Here is a 21,791-nt window from a genome sequence, read left to right on the forward strand (position 1 = left end):
GAAAGTTGTTGACTTCAAACCCAGCCCTCCCAGTTAAACTTGGAGAAGTATGCCAGTAGAGTGCATCCAAAAATGAATGGAGTCATGGCTAGCAGCACAGACTCTGTATGGTGTGCCTTTCAGAGGAAGAGTCTTGTAGACCAACTGCTTTACTCAGTTGTGCTGCACAGACTCTGTGCCATGTCAGGGCTGGCCCCTTGCTGGTGTAAAAATTGGCCATAGATGTGTTTGTCAAATCACCTAATGTCTCCTATGCTATCCTGTGCACCCCCCCCCCACACACACACACACACACTCACAGATATTTCCTAGGTCTTGGGCTAGTTGTGGACGTTAGTGGAAACGCACTGTATTTCCATAATTTGGACCTATGGAACGGGTATGGACCTTTTGCTTCTCTCTAGTTATGCTGTTTTTCTTTACAGTGACCTTGCAGTTCATTTTAGGCTTTTTGCCAGAGGTTCTGGTAAAAAAAAAAAAAAAAAAAAAAACACTAAAAATGGCATAGAATGATGCTGTTCGTATACTGGTATTTTTAGAGTTACTGGGGTGATCCTATACCATGCTAACAGGGAGGGATCCAGGGCTCTGGAAATTGTGCTGGACGTAGGAGACACCTAGAGGCTAAATCCCAGGAGTAAGGACTACTGCAACAGTGATCTATTCAAATGTCTACTAGTTTGGTAAGTTACCTACGCAGGTGTACTTCCTCCTTTAAAAGCTACATTCGTGTTGCAATTTATTTTTAGTGATTTAGTCTTGATATAGTTTAAGTACTCTGAGAGTTCCTCTGACCCTACCCCAGTCGAACGGCTTTATTACACCATTATGTGGACTTTTCCAGATGTATTGGCAAATAACCTGCCAGTAAATCTTATTTTCATTACTACTATCCGTCTTCCCCAGAGAATCCCTGGTTTCTTAAGCTGTGGCCAAAGTCACCAGGTAATCTGCTAAAGTAAGCAGGGAGAGGGTATACCTGTGTTTTGCAGCACTTGAAATGATTTGTGCCAAATAGGTTCCATTCTTAATTTTTCTGTATTTTCCTTGTATATCTCTTTGTGTCATCATAAATCTGTATGTAAACTAAGCATCCTCGATGCCAAAAACTGCTTCTCCCACTGTACCCCTTTTAGATGTCTTTTTGGTATCAAACTGTGTACTATAAGGAGGGAAGAGGAATCCTTTTTAGCCACATCCTGCATTATAAGGATTTTGATTTTGATCAGGTTATCAAAGGTTTTGGCACCCCATAATATGTTTGAATTAATCTAGATTAAACTGGGTAGTAGTCTAGCCAGTCGTGATGCCATTATTACTGCAGTCTTAAGAAGGAAATCTGTATTCAAGATGCAGCACAGAGAAGATTCTTACCAGGCTTACAAATATCTGCTCTTGAAGTGTGCTTCAAGCTGTTTGCAGCATCACCTTAAACTCCCCTATAAATCTATACTGTATGGAATGAATCAGTTCTACCAGTACCCCATCCATTTTGGGGTTTTAGCATTCCTCACGGAGTCTAAAAAAAACAACCCAGATTCCTCAGTCATCACAGGAATCACCAGTACTCCAAACTGCGGTTGAGCAATTTTAGTTAAGTTCTTTCTCATCAGGTACTTTCTAATGAAATCTGCCACAGTGACCCGAGAGTTTTTTTTATCGCTATATTTCCTGATAAAAATCCTAAGACCCTTCCAAGATATTACTGGGTGTGGCTACCACTTTTGCACTTTTCTGATGTTTTTCGTTGCATCTGTAGCCTGCTGATTTGAGTCTAATGGCTAGCAACCTTTGGGATGATGTACATTTTTTCTTAATATCTCAGAACTGCCTAGTTACTTTGGAAAATCTGTCTCATTATGTAGCAGTTTCATAATGCCCTGCTTTGTTCCGTCAGTGTTTGTGAAGGTTGAAATGCCAGCAGCCTCATTTGTAACTTTTTATTTGCTTTCACTTTTTTCTACCTTAGGCTGGTGTATTGATTTAAGCTACCTTATGTCATTTTTAAAATGCTTGCTAAAGGCAGTGAAAGCATCTCTGATCTTCTAGATTTACACAGTCCTGAAAATTTTCCAGTAACTAGTTTTCTGATATATCCCACCATATGAGGCAGTGTGTCATCTTAGTTTAGTACCAGCAAAGGTCAAGAGGACTGATATATTTGCTGAGGGGTGAGCTCAAGTTCTGTAGCCACTTTTCGGTGGCTACTCTGCTGACATACCACACCGAGGCTGCCATGTCCAGGGAATTTAAGAACAGGGTAGAGCTGATGGAGAGGAGTCATTTAGTTATGAAGGTAGGGTGTTCACTATCCATTTACAGGGTGGTTTTTTGAAGGAGTTAACTATTTTAAAGGGAGAAGTGATGCGCTGTTCTACAGTTTGAATTGGGAGGTAGTCAAGATGTTTAGTCCCTGTTCTCTTGTGCTTTTTTTGTGAAGTCTAGGAAAAACTACCATAGAGGTGAAAAACACTTAATAGTGTAGAAAGCAAGTAGTTAAAATCAAGTTGCATAATACAGAAAAGGGAATTTAACATCATAGTGTAAGCCAAAGTAATACAATAATAAAATGATTAGCCAAAACAAATACATTTGTTGGTTCTCATATTTTAGTTTAATCTAGTTCAGTCATAGGGGGAGCTGGAGCTTTTCCTAGCAGTCATACACATAACAGAATTGCTGCTGAATGGGCCACCAACCCATTGCAGGACCTTCACATTCGCTCACTGTTGCACTGCAAGTATGCATGTACATACACACACACACCTGAGGGCAGTTATAATGAACGGCAATTAATTCACCTGTGATACATTTTTGGTACGTTGGAGTAAACTGGAGCATCCAGCAAAAACCCACACGAACACAGGGAGGGCATGCAGCTTCCACTTACAAGACACCCTGACCAAGACTGCAGAACCAACCACTAAGTACTACAGACATGTATTATAGAAATAATACTGTCAAACAAAAGCTGTAAAACAATGTGTAAAACTGAGCAAGAATAACTTTGACAAGCTCCTGTGACAATGCTATGCAAGTCATTTTGATTAAGTAAAACACAGTAATAAAACAAATTTGTGTTTCATATAGTTGTACATAAATGATTACACCAAAATACAGTAATTAAGATATGAAGCAAGCTGTCCCAACAAGTAGGTGCTGTGCACAGGTATGTAAATTGTTGAGGAATATTCAGGCAGTTAGTGATTCTAAAGAACTAAAGGCTTACATTATAACCCGCCATCAATTTGCTGTATACTTTCAAGCTGTCTTCTTGCAGAAATTATGGGATTCTTTTTCAGCCTGATCTGTTTGTGGATATATTCAGGTTTGTGATGATACGAATACACCACAGTTCCTAAGCACAATCCCAGCACAAAAGGCAATAGCAGACACGTCAGGTAGTCCCAAAAATTTAATACAGAACAAGGTTAAGCGCTTTCATCACAACGTGACTTCCTCAGAACATACATTTACACTTTCCATATCCTTTTATAACACTACAAAATCACATGACTCCAAATCACTCACACCTGACAATCATTAAAATACAAAGCTGCTCCATTACCTTATATAGTGCAACAGAACTCACTGACACAATAATACATACCCCCTATAATACATACAAATCCTAATATTATAACACATTTACTAAACATTTAATAAGAAGGCATTGCTTAAAAACTCACATTCCTTTAAAAAATATATTAAAAACATTGCGTATATATATGTAATAATGAATTCTAAAGTGCTGATACTAGAATAGCCATCAGTTAAAACACATCCTGACAGTCAGTTGAAAATTCTCAACTGTGTAATAATAATTAATGCAGTGATACAAAGCATACAAACTATACAAACTTTCCCTACTGATAGGTCATCGTACCTATACCTACCCCATATTGTCCAAAATGGGTTTAATAGATATATGGTCATTAATACCCGGATGTTCAGAGGCATTTAATTTAATTTGTCACTTGACCTCTCTGTCACAAACTTTCTTTTTTATATCTCCCCCTCTGACATTTTCCTGAATGTGTTCAAGTATGCCAAATTTAAACTTGGAACAATTTTGATTATCTCTAAGATGTTTCCACAGGGCGTTATTTTCATCTTTTTCCTTATACTATAATAGTGATCATAAATCCTATTACGTGGGCACCTATTGGTCATGCTAGCCAAATACACTAAATTCTTACTCCTACAATTTCCTATAAAAACTAATTTTAGCTTTATTAAAATTATGTAGAGTAACAGTTTCTTCCTCACATATGTACTGGCATTGCCGACATGTACCACATCTGCTAGTTCCCTTACTAGTCCTGCTTAACATGTTGGTACCCTTCCTTTCCAAGAGACCTTTCATGTTGTAACCATTCTTGTAGACAAAGAAGGGCTCCTTCCCCACTATTCTCAAAACCTCAGTGTCAGCATGCAGAACCTTCCAATTTCTTTGTAAGATTTCCTTAATGCCTCCAGTGTGTTTGGAATATTTTAAAATACATGCCCTTTTAAAATTGTTACTATCGGCTTCCTGACTAGCTCCCTGATCAGCACCCTCATACACAGTACCTTGTTCACTCCCCAGTAATGGCTTATATTTTTTTTCCCCACTCTCTGGTAACATAATCACTGACGTCCTCAATCAAATTCTCAGGGTACCCCCTCTCTCTAAAAAATTCCTTCACCTTGTACATTTCCTCCACAACCTCATTCTTCTGAGAGGTCATCCTAGCCACCCTAATGCATTGCCCCTTAATTATGTTCCTTTTTTGGGCCATTGGGTGGCTGCTAGAATAATGCAAGTATGAATTGCTAAACGCTTTTCTGTATATATTGGATTTGAACTTCCCATCTTCTATCGTAATCCTAACATCCAAGTAAGGTATAGTGACCTTATCCTTGTTAAAGGTAAATTTGAAGTTCTCACTACATGTATTTACTTCCATAATAAAAGATATCGTCCAAAATCTTAGGTAACTAATGATGTACCTGTACCACTTAGATTTGAAGATCTTTTTTTTCCCAGTCGATACCACCACTCAAGATAAATGGGTTGATCTGCTGGTGGTATTCCCTCAAAATAAATATAGTTGGTCAAAAGGCCAATACTGTCTCCATAAATTCTAACAACAATAAACTTTTTTCGTTAGATGTCACCCCCAAGTAGTTCATACTCTCATAAAACCTGTGTAAGCCCTCCTCCTTGGGTATATTCGAAAAAAGGTCTATGACGTCAATAGTCACTAACCATTCAACCCCTGTCACTAACTCGGGTTTTAACCTACTAAGAAAATCCCAAGAATCATAAACCAAATGTGGTATCTTCGCTGGTTTGAGCCATTTATCAATTACCTTTCCCATAGGGAAAGCCCTGAAATGATTGGCCTGAACGGGGGATCTTGTATACTCTTATGTACCTTTGGGATGCCTACGATGGTGCCAATAATTGGGTAATCTATCTTCAAAAATTTATATAATTCATTACTAATCCTTTCCTCCACTAAAAAATCTTCCAAAATAATATCCACTTTGTGGTATCCTATGTTTACTTCATTTCTAGATGATACCTTGTATTTGCCAGAATTAAGCAGTATTTCCATGATTTTATTTTTGTAATCACTATAATAGTACAACACTATCCCACCCCCCTTATCCGGTTTCATAATCCGGATTCTGTTGTCACCCTGCAACTCTTTTAGTATTCTAAACTCTTCATGTTGTATCTAGATCCATGCTTACTATATTTATATAAGTCATTTATCACCAATTTCTCATACACTTCCAATATACTGTTCAGAGGGGGCGTGTATGTACTCTTAGTACTAAACTCTTTGGGTACATATGTTGTACCATCAAACTTCACACTTAAATTCAGTTTTCTAATATACTTTTTAACATCAAGTATACTGTCTACTAAATTAAAAGACCCTTCTGGTATGAATTTCATCCCTTTAGAGAATAGTGTGAAGTGTTCTTTCCTCAGTATAATGTCTGTGTAGTTGTATATGTGGAAGTTATCATAAGAGCTAACTATCTCATTGATTTTGATAACCTTGAGGTGGTCATTCTCGGTGATGCCCCCCAGCCCATATTGTAGTTGAGATTTTGGGGTGGATCCTGTCCTCTCCTTCCCCCCATGTATTGGAACCCCATGTGGTCCCTCCCACTCTTGTTGTTTCCCTAAAAGCTTCCCATATGCTTTCCTCATAACGGTTGTTGTAATTAACCTTATGTTTGTAATTATTGTACCGTGGTACCTTGGTATCCCTGATTATTAAATCCACCCTTCCTACCCCCTTTGGAATTATCATGCTGATAGCTACTCCTGCTCTTTTCCCACATATACACATCACCTTTCCTATACTGCTCAATATCCCTATCAAGTTTGTTACATTTGCGCTCATACTGTTTTTCAATAATTCCAGCCACCCAGCTAAACTGGGATTCATAATACAGTTCAAATTCCTCAAACATTAAATCATGTACAATTGCATCATTTAAATCATCCAACTCATTAAGTAATAAACAAATTTTTTTATCATTACATTCCATTATAAACTTTATGAATGAAAACCCGAAGCCATCAAAAAGTTTGTTGCATTCATTTTTACTACTTTCATCCATTGTAACCCCCATAGGAGTCTTGAAAAATCTCAACCCCATGGGCACTACTTTACTATCCAAACATTTATTCAAATAGTTATTGTCCAGTTGTAGGCTTTTCAAAGCCTTAAGCTTTTTCCCAAACGTAAAAATAGTGTCTTTTAAACTTGTGTCAACTGTACCACCATCATGTACAATTTTGTTCCCAAACTCAAACTGGCCCTCTAAAAGGTATAATAGTTGAATCGCATGTGTGGTATACGAGAAATAGCTTGTTTAACATACCTTCTTTTTTCCTGCGCGCCGTGAAGGCGTAAGTCTTTAGGGACAGAAACATGAAGAACCTCTTGCTGCCTCCTCATGCTCTCCTGCTGCCTCCTGGTGCTGTCAGGTCAGGTCTACTGGAAGGTCTGGAAGAGGTTTTTTTTTTTTAATCCCATCCCCATCCCCGCCATTTGCAGTTGTCTTGCACCCTCCTGCCTGATCCTCCCACGCCACGACCGCAACTGATTCTCCTTACCCAATAAAGTTAGGGTTACACATGAGCTCTAACAACCTTGTTAGCTCACCATAATGGCCATTTCTGACTGCAAACATTTGATTTCATCCTCCTGGGTGAAAATATGGAACAAGGAAAAGAAAGAACGAAAACAGAACACCCAATGACCGAATATACACCACAGTTCCTAGCACAATCCCCAGCACAAAAGGCAATATTTAATACAGAACAAGGTTAGAACATACATTTACACTTTCCATATCCTTTTATAACACTACAAAATCACATGACTCAAATCACTCACACCTGACAATCATTAAAATACAAAGCTGCTCCATTACCTTATATAGTACAACAGAACTCACTGACACAATAATACATACCCCCTATAATACATACAAATCCTAATATTATAACACATTTACTAAACATTTAATAAGAAGGCATTGGCATACAAACTATACAAACTTTCCCTACTGATAGGTCATATTGTCCAAAATGGGTTTAATAGATATATGGTCATTAATACCCGGATGTTCAGAGGCATTTAATTTAATTTGCCACTTGACCTCTCTGTCACAATCTGACATTTTCCTGAATGTGTTCAAGTATGCCAAATTTAAACTTGGAACAATTTTGATTATCTCTAAGATGTTTCCCACAGGCGTTATTTTCATCTTTTTCCTTATACTATAATAGTGATCATAAGAAAGCAGGACAGTTGGTACACATAGCCAAATACACTAAATTCTTACTCCTATTTCCCCTATAAAACTAATTTTAGCTTTATTAAAATTATGTAGAGTAACAGTTTCTTCCTCACATATGTACTGGCATTGCCGACATGTACCACATCTGCTAGTTCCTTACTAGTCCTGCTTAACATGTTGGTACCCTTCCTTTCCAAGAGACCTTTCATGTTGTAACCATTCTTGTAGACAAAGAAGGGCTCCTTCCCACCTATTCTCAAAACCTCAGTGTCAGCATGCAGAACCTTCCAATTTCTTTGTAAGATTTCCTTAATGCCTCCAGTGTGTTTGGAATATTTTAAAATACATGCCGATCAGCACCTCTCATACACAGTACCTGTTCCCCAGTAATGGCTTATATATTTTTTTCCCCACTCTCTGGTAACATAATCAAAAAATTCCTTCACCTTGTACATTTCCTCCACAACCTCATTCTTCTGAGAGGTCATCCTAGCCACCCTAATGCATTGCCCCTTAATTATGTTCCTTTTTTGGGCCATTGGGTGGCTGCTCGTCATTCATCATTATGTGTGTGTGTGTCATTCAGTTCTCTGTCTGTTTATATATAATAATGGGAGCAGCTATTTTTTTGATGATCAGGTGGTGTGGTGTGATTTGTCATGTGTGATTTTGTAGTTTATAAAAGGGAAATTATGCGCCATTATTCATTTGTGTGTGTGTGTTGTGAGTTCTGTTATACTCTATATAAGGTAATGGATAGCTTTATTTTAATGATTGTGTCAGGTGTGAGATTTGGAGTCATGTGATTTTTGTGTGTTATAAAAAGGATATGATTGTGCTTGCATGGTGTATTCGTATCATTGGTGGACTGTTCCTAGTTTCGTTTCTTTTCCAGGTTTGTGATGCATGAACTTTTCTACTCCTTGCAATGAGATCCTTCAGTTAACTTCCTAAGGGGGAGAGTGGAGGGGGTTGAATTCTTAAAGCTCTATGTCTAGGTTTGTTTGCATTCCTTTCTACCTGAGTTTCTGAGTGAGATTTTATGCCATATTTTTGGGGTGCCACTTGGCACTTTCCCTATGCCCTTGATTCAGTGCCTGAAGGGTCCGGACTTTTTTTTTTTAAGCTGGCTATACTGCTGTAATACAAAAAAAAAAGTTAAATCTTTAGCCGACTTGACACATGTTGCAGAGAGCAGCCCAGTCAATGCAAGTCTTCAAGCAGCATTGTTTCAGATGGGTCTGTATTACAATGTTGAACTAAAACAAGTTCAAATGTTGTAATATCGAACCCTAAAGTTGAAAATAGTGAAGCTATGGCACATCGACTTTTTTCCCCAGGGGAAAAAAATCGGTGGGCCGTTTTCGGGGCTTTGCCATTTCCTCCACTATGGTGCATTGTTGAAGTTGGTATATTTAAGTGGGGGGGGGGGCAAAGCCCCCACTTCAGTTTAAGGGTTTTTTGTGTGTGTGTGTGTGTGTCACGGAACAGCAATTTTTTTTTTCCCTGGGGGGAAAAAATCTCTCTTCTATGTTTTCGGTTTTGTTGGGTTTCGGACTTTAGGGTTCGATATTACAATGATAGAACTTTTGTTAGTTCGATGTTGTGATATAGACCCGTTTCAGATATGCTGAGTGTTTTCATGAAGGAGACCTGAAGGGCAGCAACTTGCAGTCAGTTTTGCAAGGGATCATTTTGCTGATAAAATGGTTTGGTACTGTTTTTCTGTTGAAAACCACTTTTAAGTCATGAAACTGAATATTTGTAAGGGCCAAATAAAAGAACATGAGAGAGCACACTGATGATGTTATTAGGTATGCCAAATATTCGTGTATTATTTTGTTTAGTTTGGAACTGTACTTTATAGTTGTTTAGACAATGAGTTACAGTGAGTCACAGCTTAGTAATGTGGGTCCAACTGATTTTTTTCTGTAGTGTTTGTAAGCTTCACATTGACACCGGACAACACAACCGTATACCAAGGACACACAGCAGTGTTGAACTGTAAAGCAGCAGGAGACCCTCAGCCCAGCATACAGTGGAAAGTGAAGGACAAAATCCTGGATGCTTCAAAAAGTAACCCAAGGTATTTTGTAGTGGTGTTTTGGATGTTTTGTATTGGGGGACTTCACTGTGTACACTTACCAGATTTGCACCTTTTGATCTTAGGGGTGAAAGAAAAACTGAGTGGAGGAAGGGTAAAGGTGAAATATGTCAAAGTAACTCAAACAATAAACAGAAATCCTAAAACATTCATAAAAGAACAGTAATTGGTATTTTCTACTCACTAGTCAAGTCTAAACTATTTGGCAATTATCTGATTGATGATGATAGCCTTGCATATTGTTTCCCCACTTTCAGTTGAACTGGTAGGTTTTTTTAAGAGGTAAAACTGTAGAACTGTTTTTTTTTTTTTTTTTTTTTTTTTTTTTTTTAAATAACTGCCATTTTTATTTGTGCAAGCTTAAGTGAATGTTTTCAGAGGTGAGCCAGAGGCACTTTTGCAAGTAGAGACTAGGGGAATGGTGTCCAGCAGTAGAGGAAAAAGCTTGTTAGTGACGCATGGCTCAGCTGTGTGTGCAGTGTTACTCTAGTATTACTTATGCTCTGGCCTAGTCACCCCTCACAACATATGCTACTTAACAACTCCCTTTGTTGCACTCCCACACAATTAAATGTGATGTGTAGCTAAGAAGAATGCCTACAATCATTAGCTTCATACATGCATTTCTTCTCACCGTGCACTGTAGTTTCAGGCAGATGTCTTCCTAGAGTTTCATACTTGCTCATTATTTGATCACTGCTGTCTTACCTCTTCCATCCTCCAGTTTTATGCTTTTAATTAATCTTTGGTAGTTTGCAGATCACCTGTTTGCTCTCAAAACTGAATTAGATGATGTTCATCGTGTTTCACTGTTGCAGTCATTACTCTTGGGTTATCCTGCTGGCAGGCTACCCGCAGACTGCCTGAATTCCAAAGTCTTGGTCCGGCGTTGGTTGCTGTCGCCTCCTCCCTGACGTCAGTGCGCCAGGGGGTATAAAAGATGCAGCCGACGCCATTTTCTTCAGTCTTTCTTGCCGCGCGGTGCCCGAAGCAGAAGCAAGATGTTCATCGTGTTACCCTGCTGCAGTCATCACACTTGGGTTATCCTGCTGTCAGGCGGTCCCGCAGTCGGCCCGAATTCCAAAGTCTTGGTCCGGCATCGGTGGCTGTCGCTTCTTCCCTGACGTCAGTGCACCAGGGGTATATAAGAGGCATCAGACGCCATTTTCTCCAGTCTTTCTTGCCGCGCGGTGCCCGAAGCAGAAACAGTTCGCAAGTGCCGGTCGGCCGACACCTGACATTTTCGATTTGAATTTCAGTCCAAAGTCTTCAATAAAGCTAAGTAGCCCGTTGGGGAACATTTTCTTGCCTCAGTCCGATGTCAGAAAAAGTTAACAATTGCATTTCTTGTGGGAAGCAAATATCTCATAAGGACTTCCATTCCTATTGTATTCCTTGCCTAGGCCCAGACCACGACGTCACAGGTTGTCGGTTTTGCGCTAGGTTTAATAAACGCACTATCAAATGCCGTTTTGACTTCGCACGGCATTACTTGGGTAGGAAATTTAATTATATCATGCCATCGGAGCAGCTGTCGACCGCAATTCATAAAAAAACGCAAGGATAAGGACAGGCAGCCTAGGAATAAGCCAGACCCCTGAGGCCTCAGCTGGGCCTGTCGCCGGTTCTCCGGTTTTCAGTGAGGCTCCTACGCAGCCCCTGACGACCGCAGAGCTGCAACTCCAGACAGCTGCCGACTCCCAAGTGGAGTCTACTAGGCCGACGCAGCCATCTACCGACACCGGAGCAGAGGAAACGCCTTCGGTTGCAGAAGGTGTCTTTAGACCGACTACACTCACCATTAAATCTTATGCTAAGCTTAAAACTCCTTTAAAGCCTAAGAAATCTGTTCATCAGTCTACAGGTCAAGGCCCCGTGCCTAAGAAACAGATGCTTAAGATGGCCCTTATCAGGGGTTCTCATCCCCCTCCTGATAAAAGACCAAAGACAAGAGGACGATTATGCATCCTCTGACCAGGTTTCTCTCTCCTCAGATTCTTCTGAGGAACAGGATTACTTTTCCACCTTATGAGGATTCTGATGCTGAAGACTCTATTCCCTCAGCATCTCCCCCTGAAGACTACTCCTTTGGGAAAACATTACATACCATGAGGGAACATTTCCACTGGGAAGGCCAAGATTACTCAGATTCTAAGAAAAGGCTCCGAGAGTTCCTTTTATTACCCCAGCACAGACCTATTGCTATCCCTCCTGTTTTAGATATTGTGGATGTCATCTACTTGGAGTCTAGTTTAAATCCAGACTCTCTACCTCCTGCTCCAGCCAAACCAGACAGATACTACAGAGTACCTGACTCTCACAAATTCCTTTATAAAAGCCCTATAGCTGACCCAGAAACCATTTCCCAGGGTCCTAAGGGAGCAAAAGCTTCTATGGCTAAAAGTCCTGTGCCCTCTGAAAGTGATTCCAGAGTCCTAGATAGATGGGGAAAGAAAATATACACCTCTGCAACTCTGGCTATGAGAACATTAAATTGCCAGTTTCACATGTTGAAATATCAACAATTCCTAATGTCTCAGTTAAAACAAAAAATGAGCACACATTCAGAACAGCCTGAATTCAAGGAAATGCAGGATCTGTTGCATGCAGCTGAACAGGTGGGCAAGCATACTTTACAGTGCGGATTTGATTCATTGGAAGCTTCCTGTAGAGCAGCTGTTACTGGCTCTGTCATTCGTAGACATGCTTGGTTAAAAGAGCAAACCCTCCCTGACCATGTTAAAGCAAAATTATTAGATGCACCTTTACAACAAGATGTATTATTTGGTGTCAAAGCAGAAGAGGTTTTAAAGAAAATGGAGGATAAGGCTAAATCTATGCAAACGGTCAAGGATTTTCTTGCAGGTACAACCCCCTCGCTTCAGCAGAAATTGGCCAGCAAAAAAATGGTCCTTTCCAGCTTCAGATAGATCACAGAGGGGCAAATACAGACACCCAAGGGGCAGAGGTCAGTCACGGGGACCTTACAAACCTCGCCAATGGGGTTCTGCTACCCAGAAAGGAGGAGAAGACAGGCCCCAAGCTAGCAGAAGGCAGACACAATGACTGTCCTCAAACTACCAAGCAAATCTTTCCTGGCAACACACTTGGGAGGAAAACTAGCATTTTTTGCAGACAACTGGCACATCATCACAAAAGACAAATGGGTTCTAAATATTGTCTCAAGGATACAGGTTCCACTTTCATACCTTACCAAGGATCAAAGGAATGCCAAACCTGCTACCATATCAATGGGCAGAGGCACAAAAACAAATTGCAGCTCTCATGAACATGAGAGCCATTCAACAGGTACCTTCACAGGAGCAAGGACAAGGATTTTACTCAAGACTCTTCCTAGTTCCAAGAAAGGACAAAGCATGGAGACCCATTCTGGATCTTTCAATTCTGAACACCTATCTGCAAGTGCCAAAATTCAAGATGCTAACACTACAGCAGCTTCTTCCCATGCTGTGCTGGAATGCTTGGCTAGTCACTTTGGACCTCGAGGAGGCATACCTGCATGTCCCTATCAGACAAAATTGCAGAAAGATACCTCCGCTTCATTGCAGGTTCAACGCATTATCAATTCTCTGCACTGCCCTTTGGCTCATCTACTGCGCCCAGGGTCTTCACAAAATGCCTGGCACCAGTAATTGCATACTGCAGACAAAGAGGAATTCAAATATACCCATACCTGGACGACTGTCTTATTCAAGCAGAAAGCAAGGACATTCTTTTACAGCATCTGGCATTTGTCAAACACCTAAGTTGCCTAGGGTACACAGTAAACGAAAAGAAATCAAAACTAGTACCCTCACAAAACATAATATTCCTGGGTGCAGCTTGAATACAACGGCCCAGATGGCTTATCTCATGCCAGACAAACAACGACAGCTGTTTCAATATTTCAAAATAATGGCAACAAAGACCCAACTCCCTGCAAGAAAAATTCTGCAGGCCTAGGGATTCATGGCATCTTGCATACTACTAATACCATTTGCAAAACTGCATATGAGGAAATTACAATGGTACCTGAAAAGTGTGTGGACTCAGCACAGCCACAGCTTGGAAACAATGATTCCACTCATTCCCTGCCTTCAACAGGTGTTTCTATAGTGGGCACAGGCAAGTCACCCCAACAGGGGTCAGCCTTTCACCTTACCCACAGCCAGGCAAACTGACAACGGATGCATCGGACTATGCCTGGGGAGCACACATGGCAGGGCAGTGCATTCAGGGCAAATGGACTACAGATCAGAGACACCTGCATATCAATCAAAAAGAAATGCTAGCAGTGCAGAACAGCTTTCAGGGACCTTCTACACCCAGGACAACTACTAATAAGGACAGACAACACCACAGTTATGTGGTACATAAACAAGCAAAGGGGCACACATTCCTACCCTCTATGCAGGCAAGCAATGACCTTGTGGAACACTGCATTGTCTTACCAGGTTCAATTACTAGCACAATTCCTGCCAGGAAAGAAAAACACATTGGCAGACAACCTAAGCAGAAACATCATGGATCCACACGAATGGAAACTAGATCCACAAGTATTTGCAATGATAGCTCAAAAATGGGGACGCCCAGACATAGATCTGTTTGCAAGCCCCCACAACCACCAACTTCAAAAATTTTGCACAAGGACCTTCCATCCACTAGCTTGGAAAGTGGACGCCCACTCATTCAGTTGGAAAACATTAACAGTGTATGCCTTCCCTCCACTGCCTCTTCTAGCAAAGGTACTGTTGAAAGTCTGATTAGAGAGGCCACAAATGATTCTCGTTGCACCAGACTGGCCACGCCAACATTGGTATCCAATTTTAAGGACCGTGGCCCAGGGCCCACCATGGATTTTGCCAGAAATTCCTCACCTGCTCACCCAGCGAGACAATCTGATTCTACACAGCCAGCTCAAGACTTTAAACCTGGCTGCATGGCAAATTACCTAAACAACCAGCCAACACCTTTATCCAAAGCTGTTATGGATGTCATTCTGGAGGCCAGGAGGCTCAGCACCAGGAAAACCTATTCAGACAAATGGAAAAGATTTTGCGCCTGGAACCAGGCTAAAGGCCTAAATCCCCTGGAGCCGAACATTCCTCAGATTCTACAATATTTAAGTGAGATGTTACACAAAGGACTTTCCTTTTCATCTATTAAGATCCACACCTCAGCAATTTCAGCTCATTAGAGCATTGATCCTCCTTTATTTTCACATCCACTCCTAAGACAGTACCTCAGAGGGGCTAAGAACTTAAGACTGCCAAGGAGAGCTCCAACACCTACTTGGGATCTTAACTTTGTCCTGGAAAAGCTTACACTGCCGCCCTTTGAACCAGCTTTTTCAATTGATTTAAAATTTCTTTAATGGAAAACTGCCCTACTACTAGCAATAACCTCAGCTAGAAGAGTCTCAGCGCTACAGGCACTAATGGCAGTGGAACCTTTCCTCATTTTTCATCAAGACAGAGTTTCTCTACGAACTAATCCTTCCTTTATGCCAAAGGTGGTATCCAGTGTGGCCCTAAACCAAACCATTCACTTGCCCACCTTCTTCCCAAATCCCCAGAACACAGGCGAAAGACTCCTGCACTCTTTGGACATTCACAAGCAATTACGTTACTACTTGGATAAAACTAAGGCTTTCAAAAAAACTGACCAGCTCTTTGTAGCCTATGCTACAGGATCACAAGGAAAAGCTATCTCAAAGCAGACCATTTCTAAATGGATAGGACATTGCATACATTTCTGCTACACACATCATGGGAAACCAGTACCTGCTAACATTAGGCCCCACTCCACCAGGGCTACAGCTACATCATCAGCCTTTCTCAGGGGAGTGCCAACCAAGGATATTCTGGAAGCTGCTACTTGGAGTTCAGTGCATACCTTCACCCAACACGATCACTTACCTCTTTACTCTAAGACTAGAGCTGGTTTTGCCACTGCAGTTTTGCAGGGCCTACTAGCTTCTTCTAACCCTGTTTGACTCCACCTCCCCTCCTTAGCTTTGGGATTCAACCCAAATGTGATGACTGCAGCAGGGTAACATGATGAACATAGTACAGTTTTGTACCTACCATAAATGTAGATGTTCGAGTGTTCACCCTGCTGCAGTCCAGGTTACCCTCCCTCCATCCCTGCTGAACTTATCTCTACCACTTTATCCTAGTCTACCTCTGTGGTGTATTTGCTTGTACCTTAGGGTTTTGTTTTATTTATATATATATATATATATATATATATATATATATGGGTCTATATGACCTAGTCGACAGTTCATATGATCGACTGTTTATTTGGTCGACAGTTCATTTGATCGACAAGCATTTGCCCCCTCCCCCAATGTTGTGTGATCCTGGAGTTGATATATATAGTTGGGGGGGGTGTGGGGGGCACAGCCCCCCACCTAAAATGCTTGTCGATCAAATGAACTGTCGACCAAATAAACAGTCGATCATATGAACTGTTGACCAAGTCATATAGACCCATATATATATATATATATATATATATATATATATATATATATATATTGCCTACCTTTTGGGGGCACCAGACATCTGGGGCAAGAAAAACCGAAGAAAATGGCGTTGGATGCCTCTTGTATACCCCTGGTGCACTGACGTCAGGGAAGAAGCGACAGCAACCGACGCCGGACCAAGACTTTGGAATTCGGGCCAACTGCGGGACCGCCTGACTGCGGGATAACCCAAGTGTGATGACTGCAGCAGGGTGAACACTCGAACATCTACATTTATGGTAGGTGCAAAACTGTACTTTCGCAAGTGCCGGTCGGCCAACTCCTGAGATTTTCGTGTTCGAATTTCAGATCCGAAGTCATCATTTAAAGCTAAGTACCCCGTTGGGGAAACATTTTTCTTGCTCCAGACTGATGTCAGAAAAAGTTAATAATTGTATTTCTTATGGGAAGCAAATTACCTCATAAGGATTTCCATTCTTATTGTATTCCTTGTCTAGGCCCTGATCATGACATTGCTAATTGCAGGTTTTGTGCTAGATTTAACCAACGCACTATTAAGCGTCGGTACGATTTTGCATTTCATTACTTTGGCCGATGATTTAATTACATGATGTAGTCGGATAGCCATCTGACTACCGCAATTCACAAGAAACGCAAGGAAAAGGACAGGCATCCGAGGTCCAAAACTGACGACGAGGCTTTTTCTAAGCCAGTCACCGGTTCTCAGTGGGGCGTTTTCGCAGCCCCTGACACCCGCTACCTCAGAGACGCAGGCCTCATCCGACTCCCACGTGAGGCAAACTAGGCCGCTGGAAACTCAAGGTATTGGACACTTGGAAAATATTCCCTCAGATGGGTCTGGAGCCGCTGAGCGGGCATAGGCTTCTGAGGGTGTTTTCAGGCCTACACAGTTAATGTAAAACCGATTACAGCTTCAAAGGCAAAGACTAAAGCACCACTAAAGACAAAGAAACAAGTGCAGCAAGCCCATGGACAGGCCTCCATGCCTAAAAGACAGATGCTCAAAATGGCCGAAGACCTAATTACTTTGATCAGGGGTTCCCATCCCCCTCCTGATAAGAGGCCTAGACAGGAGACATGATATGAATCTTCAGATCAGGTTTCCATTTCCTCTGACTCCTCTTCTGAACAGGAGTACTTTCTTCCTCCCTATGAAGATTCTGATGCTGAAGAATCTATCCCTTCAGCCTCTCCTCCTAAGGATTATTCCTTTGAGGAAACCCTGCATACCATGAGGGAGCACTTCCACTGGGAGAGCCAAGACTACTCAGAATGTAAGAAAAGGCTCAAGAGACTTTCTTTTACTACCTCAGCACAGGCCTCTTGCTATCCCTCCTGTTTTAGACATTGTAGATTGTATTTTCAGAGTCCGGCCTGTCTCATGACTCATTACCCCCTGCACCTGTTAAGCCAGACAGGTAATACAGGGTTCCAGATTCACATACATTTCTTTATAAAAACCCTGCTGCTGACCCTGAAACGATTTCTCAGGGTCCCATAGGGGTCAAGGCTTCCACTGCAAAAAACCCTATCCCCTCTGATAGGGATTCAAGGGCACTGGACAGATTGGGGAAAAAGGTTTACACTTCTGCTACCTTGGCTGTGAGGGCTTTAAATTGTCAATTTCATATGCTTAAATATCAGCAATACTTAATGTCACTGCTTAAACAGAAAATGTTAACAAATTCTGAATGTGCAGTAAACAAGGAAATGCAGGATTTATTGCATGCAACTGAACAAGTGGGAAAGCATACTTTGCAATGTGGTTTTGATTCTCTGGAGGCCTCTTGCAGGGCCGCTGTTTCGGGTTCTGTCATTAGGAGGCATGCTTGGTTAAAGGAACAGAATCTGCCTGATCATGTTAAAGCAAAATTATTACATGCACCATTACAGCATGATACTTTGGTGTTAAAGCAGAAGAGGTGTTGAAGAAAATGGAGGACAAAGCGAAATCTATGTAGACAGTTAAGGATTTCTTACTGGTGCAGCCACCCAGATTTAGCAGGAACTGACCTACAAAGAACTGGTCCTTTCCAGTGTCAGGCCACAAAGAGGCAGATACAGATGCCCCAGAAGCAGAACCCAGCCCCAAGGCTCATACAGGCCTAAACAATGGGGTGCTTCTACCTCCAAAAGCAGAGAAGACAAATCACAGCCATACAGGAAACAGTCCCAATGACTTTCCTCTGCCAGCACCAAGCACTTATCTTTGGGCAGCCCCCTTAGGGGGAAAAGTAGCATTTTTTTCACAAAATTGGCACATGATCACCCAGGACAAATGGGTCTTGAATATAGTGTCTCAGGGCTACAGGTTCCACTTTCACACCCTGCCAAGGGCAAAAGGTATGCCAGACCTGCCACACAATCAATGGGCAGAGGCACAAAAGCAAGTTTCATCCCTCATGGACATGAGGGCCATTCAGCGAGTACCACAGCAAGAGCAGGGACAAGGATTTTACTTGAGACTTTTCTTGGTACCAGGAAAGGACAAATCCTGGAGACCAGTACTGGACCTGTCTATTCTAAACACATTTCTGGATGTTCCAAAATTCAAAATGTTGACTCTGCACCAGCTTCTGCCCATGCTGGGCAAGAAGGCTTGGCTTGTAACTTTGGACCTAAAAGAGGCATACCTGCATGTCCCAATCAGACAATCTTGCAGAAGGTACCTCTGATTCATAGGTGGCTCAATGCACTACCAATTCTCTGCACTGCCCTTTGGCTTATCTACTGCACCCAGGGTCTTTACAAAGTGTCTGGTACCAGTAATTGCATTCTGCAGACAGATGCATGCAAATATATCCTTACTTGGACGACTGTCTAATTCAAGCAGAGAACAAGGAGATTCTTCTACAGCATCTGGTGTTTGTGAAAAGACTTCTAACATGCCTAGGGTACACAGTCAATGAAAAGAAATCAAAACTAGTACCCTCTCAGGAGATAATATTCCTGGGTGCAAGCTTAAATACAGCTGCCCAGATGGCTTATCTCACGCCAGACAAACAAAGGCACCTGACTACCTATTTCAAAATACTAGCAACAAAGGCCCAGTTATCTGCAAGAAAAATTCTGCAGGCTTTGGGCTTCATGGCATCCTGCATCCTACTACTTCCATATGCAAGACTGCATATGAGGAAACTTCAGTGGTACCTAAAAAGTGTTTGGACTCAACATTGCCACAGCCTGGAAACTATGATTACTCTCATTCCCTGCCTGCAACAGGAGTTTCGATGGTGGGCACAGGCTTGTCACCAAAACAAGGGGCAGCCATTCACATTACCCCCAGCCAGGCAAACACTAAGAAGGGATGCATCAGATTACGCCTGGGGGGCCCACATGGCAGGAAGATGCATTCAGGGTACATGGACCTCAAACCAAATGCATCTCTATTTCAATCAAAAAGAGATGCTAGCAGTTCAAAATGCCCTGAAAGCCTTTAAGGACCTATTACATCCAGGACAACTACTGATAGACAGACAACACCACGGTAAAGTGGTATATAAACAAGCAGGGGGGCACTCATTCTTACCCTCTTTGCAGACTAGCCATGACTTTGTGGGATACAGCATTGACTTACCAAGTACACCTGCAGGCACAATTCCTGCCAGGAAGGAAAAATACTCTGGCAGACTACCTAAGCAGAAACCTCATGGATCCCCACGAGTGGCACCTGGATCCCCAAGTCTTCAGCATGATAACAAGGAAATGGGGATGCCCGGACATAGATCTATTTGCCTCCCCTCACAACTACCAACTAAAAAGATTCTGCACAAGGATTTATCACAACGACAAGCATGGAAAGTGGACACCCTATCTTTCAGCTGGAAAAACCTGTCAGTATACGCATTTCCCCCTCTGCCTCTCCTCCCCAAGGTACTCCCAAAGGTCAGACAGGAGAAGCCAAGGATGACACTAATTGTCCCAGACTGGCCCCGCCAGTACTGGTATCCAATACTAAGGAGCCTGTCTCAATGCCCAGCTTGGACCTTACCTCAGATACCTCATCTACTGTCCCAGCAAAACAATCAGATCCTGCACAGCCAACTCAGGACTTGAAACCTGGCAGCATGGCGGGTAATGTAGTCATACAAAACACACCTCTCAGTAAAGCTGTGATGGATGTCATTTTGGAGGCCAGAAAGCCTAGTACTAGAAAATCTTATGCTGGAAAATGGAAGAGATTTTGTGCTTGGAACCAGGCACAAGGAACTGATACAGCTGTGCCAAATATTCCTTAGATTTTGCAATACTTAACTCAGATGCTGGACAAAGGTCTATCTTTTTCATCTTAAAATTCATGCCTCTGCCATTTCAGCTCTTTACAATACAGAGCCCCCAATCTTTTCTCATCCCTTACTAAAACAGTACCTCAGAGGAGCCAAAAACTTAAGGCCTCCAAGAAGATCAACGCCTGCATGGGACCTCAACTATGTCTTGGAAAAACTCACCCTGCCACCTTTTGAGCCAGCAGCAATGGCTGATATAAAGTTTTTATCTTGGAAAACAGCTCTGCTGCTAGCAATAACTTCTGCAAGACGAGTTTCAGAGCTTCAGGCACTCATGGCTGTGGAACCTTTTATCATTTTTTATCCAGACAGGGTCTCTCTGAGGATTAACCCAACATTTATGCCTAAGGTGGTGTCCATTGTGGCTCTTAACCAAACCATTCATCTGACAACTTTTTATCCAAATCCACAGAGCAAGGGGGAGAGAATTCTGCATTTTTTGGACGTACACAGACAGCTTAGATTCTACTTGGACAGAACCAAAGTTTTCCGAAAGACAACAATTACTAGTGGCATATACTGCAGTTTCACAAGGAGAGGCTATCTCAAAGCAGTGCAGTTTCACAAGGAGAGGCTATCTCAAAGCAGACTATTTCAAAGTGGATAGGCCACTGCATTTGTTTCTGCTACTTACACGAAGGCAAGCCAGTGCCTAAGGGCATTAGGCCACATTCAACCAGAGCTGCAACCATTTCAGCAGCCTTTCTCAGGGAAGTACCAACCAAGGGCATTTTAGAGGCTGCTACGTGGAGGTCAGTGCATACCTTTACCAAGCACTATCATCTGCCACTCTACTCTAAATCCAGGGCAGGCTTTGCCACTGAAGTTCTGCAGGGCCTCATAGCCGCTCCTAATGCTGTTTAGCTCCAGCCTCCCATCCATAGCTTTGGGACTCTACCCAAATGTAATGATTGCAACAGTGAAACACGAAGAACATAGTACAGTTGTGTACACTTAACCATAAATGTAGATGTTCAAGTGTATTCACTGTTGCAGTCCAGGTTACCCACCTGCCATCTCCCTTTTCTTGGAACCTTTTTCCTTCTCTGATTTATACAACCTATGTGGTGTATTT

The 21,791-nt window shown here is 41.9% G+C and overlaps 1 protein-coding gene across 1 annotated transcript in view; it reads left to right on the plus strand.

Moving 5' to 3' along the window:
- The window catches only part of PTK7 (protein tyrosine kinase 7 (inactive)), a 2,009,558-nt gene that overhangs the window by 1,578,292 nt on the left and 409,475 nt on the right, over positions 1–21,791 (plus strand). The window contains exon 12 of the mRNA XM_044060033.1: positions 9,751–9,901. Coding sequence (XP_043915968.1) covers positions 9,751–9,901 — 151 coding nt within the window. The remainder of the gene's footprint in view (positions 1–9,750; positions 9,902–21,791) is intronic.

This window comes from Protopterus annectens, chromosome 1.part2 (assembly GCF_019279795.1).
Source record: "Protopterus annectens isolate FY-2018-M chromosome 1.part2, PAN1.0, whole genome shotgun sequence".
In the NCBI taxonomy this organism is placed as follows: Eukaryota; Metazoa; Chordata; order Ceratodontiformes; family Protopteridae; genus Protopterus; species Protopterus annectens.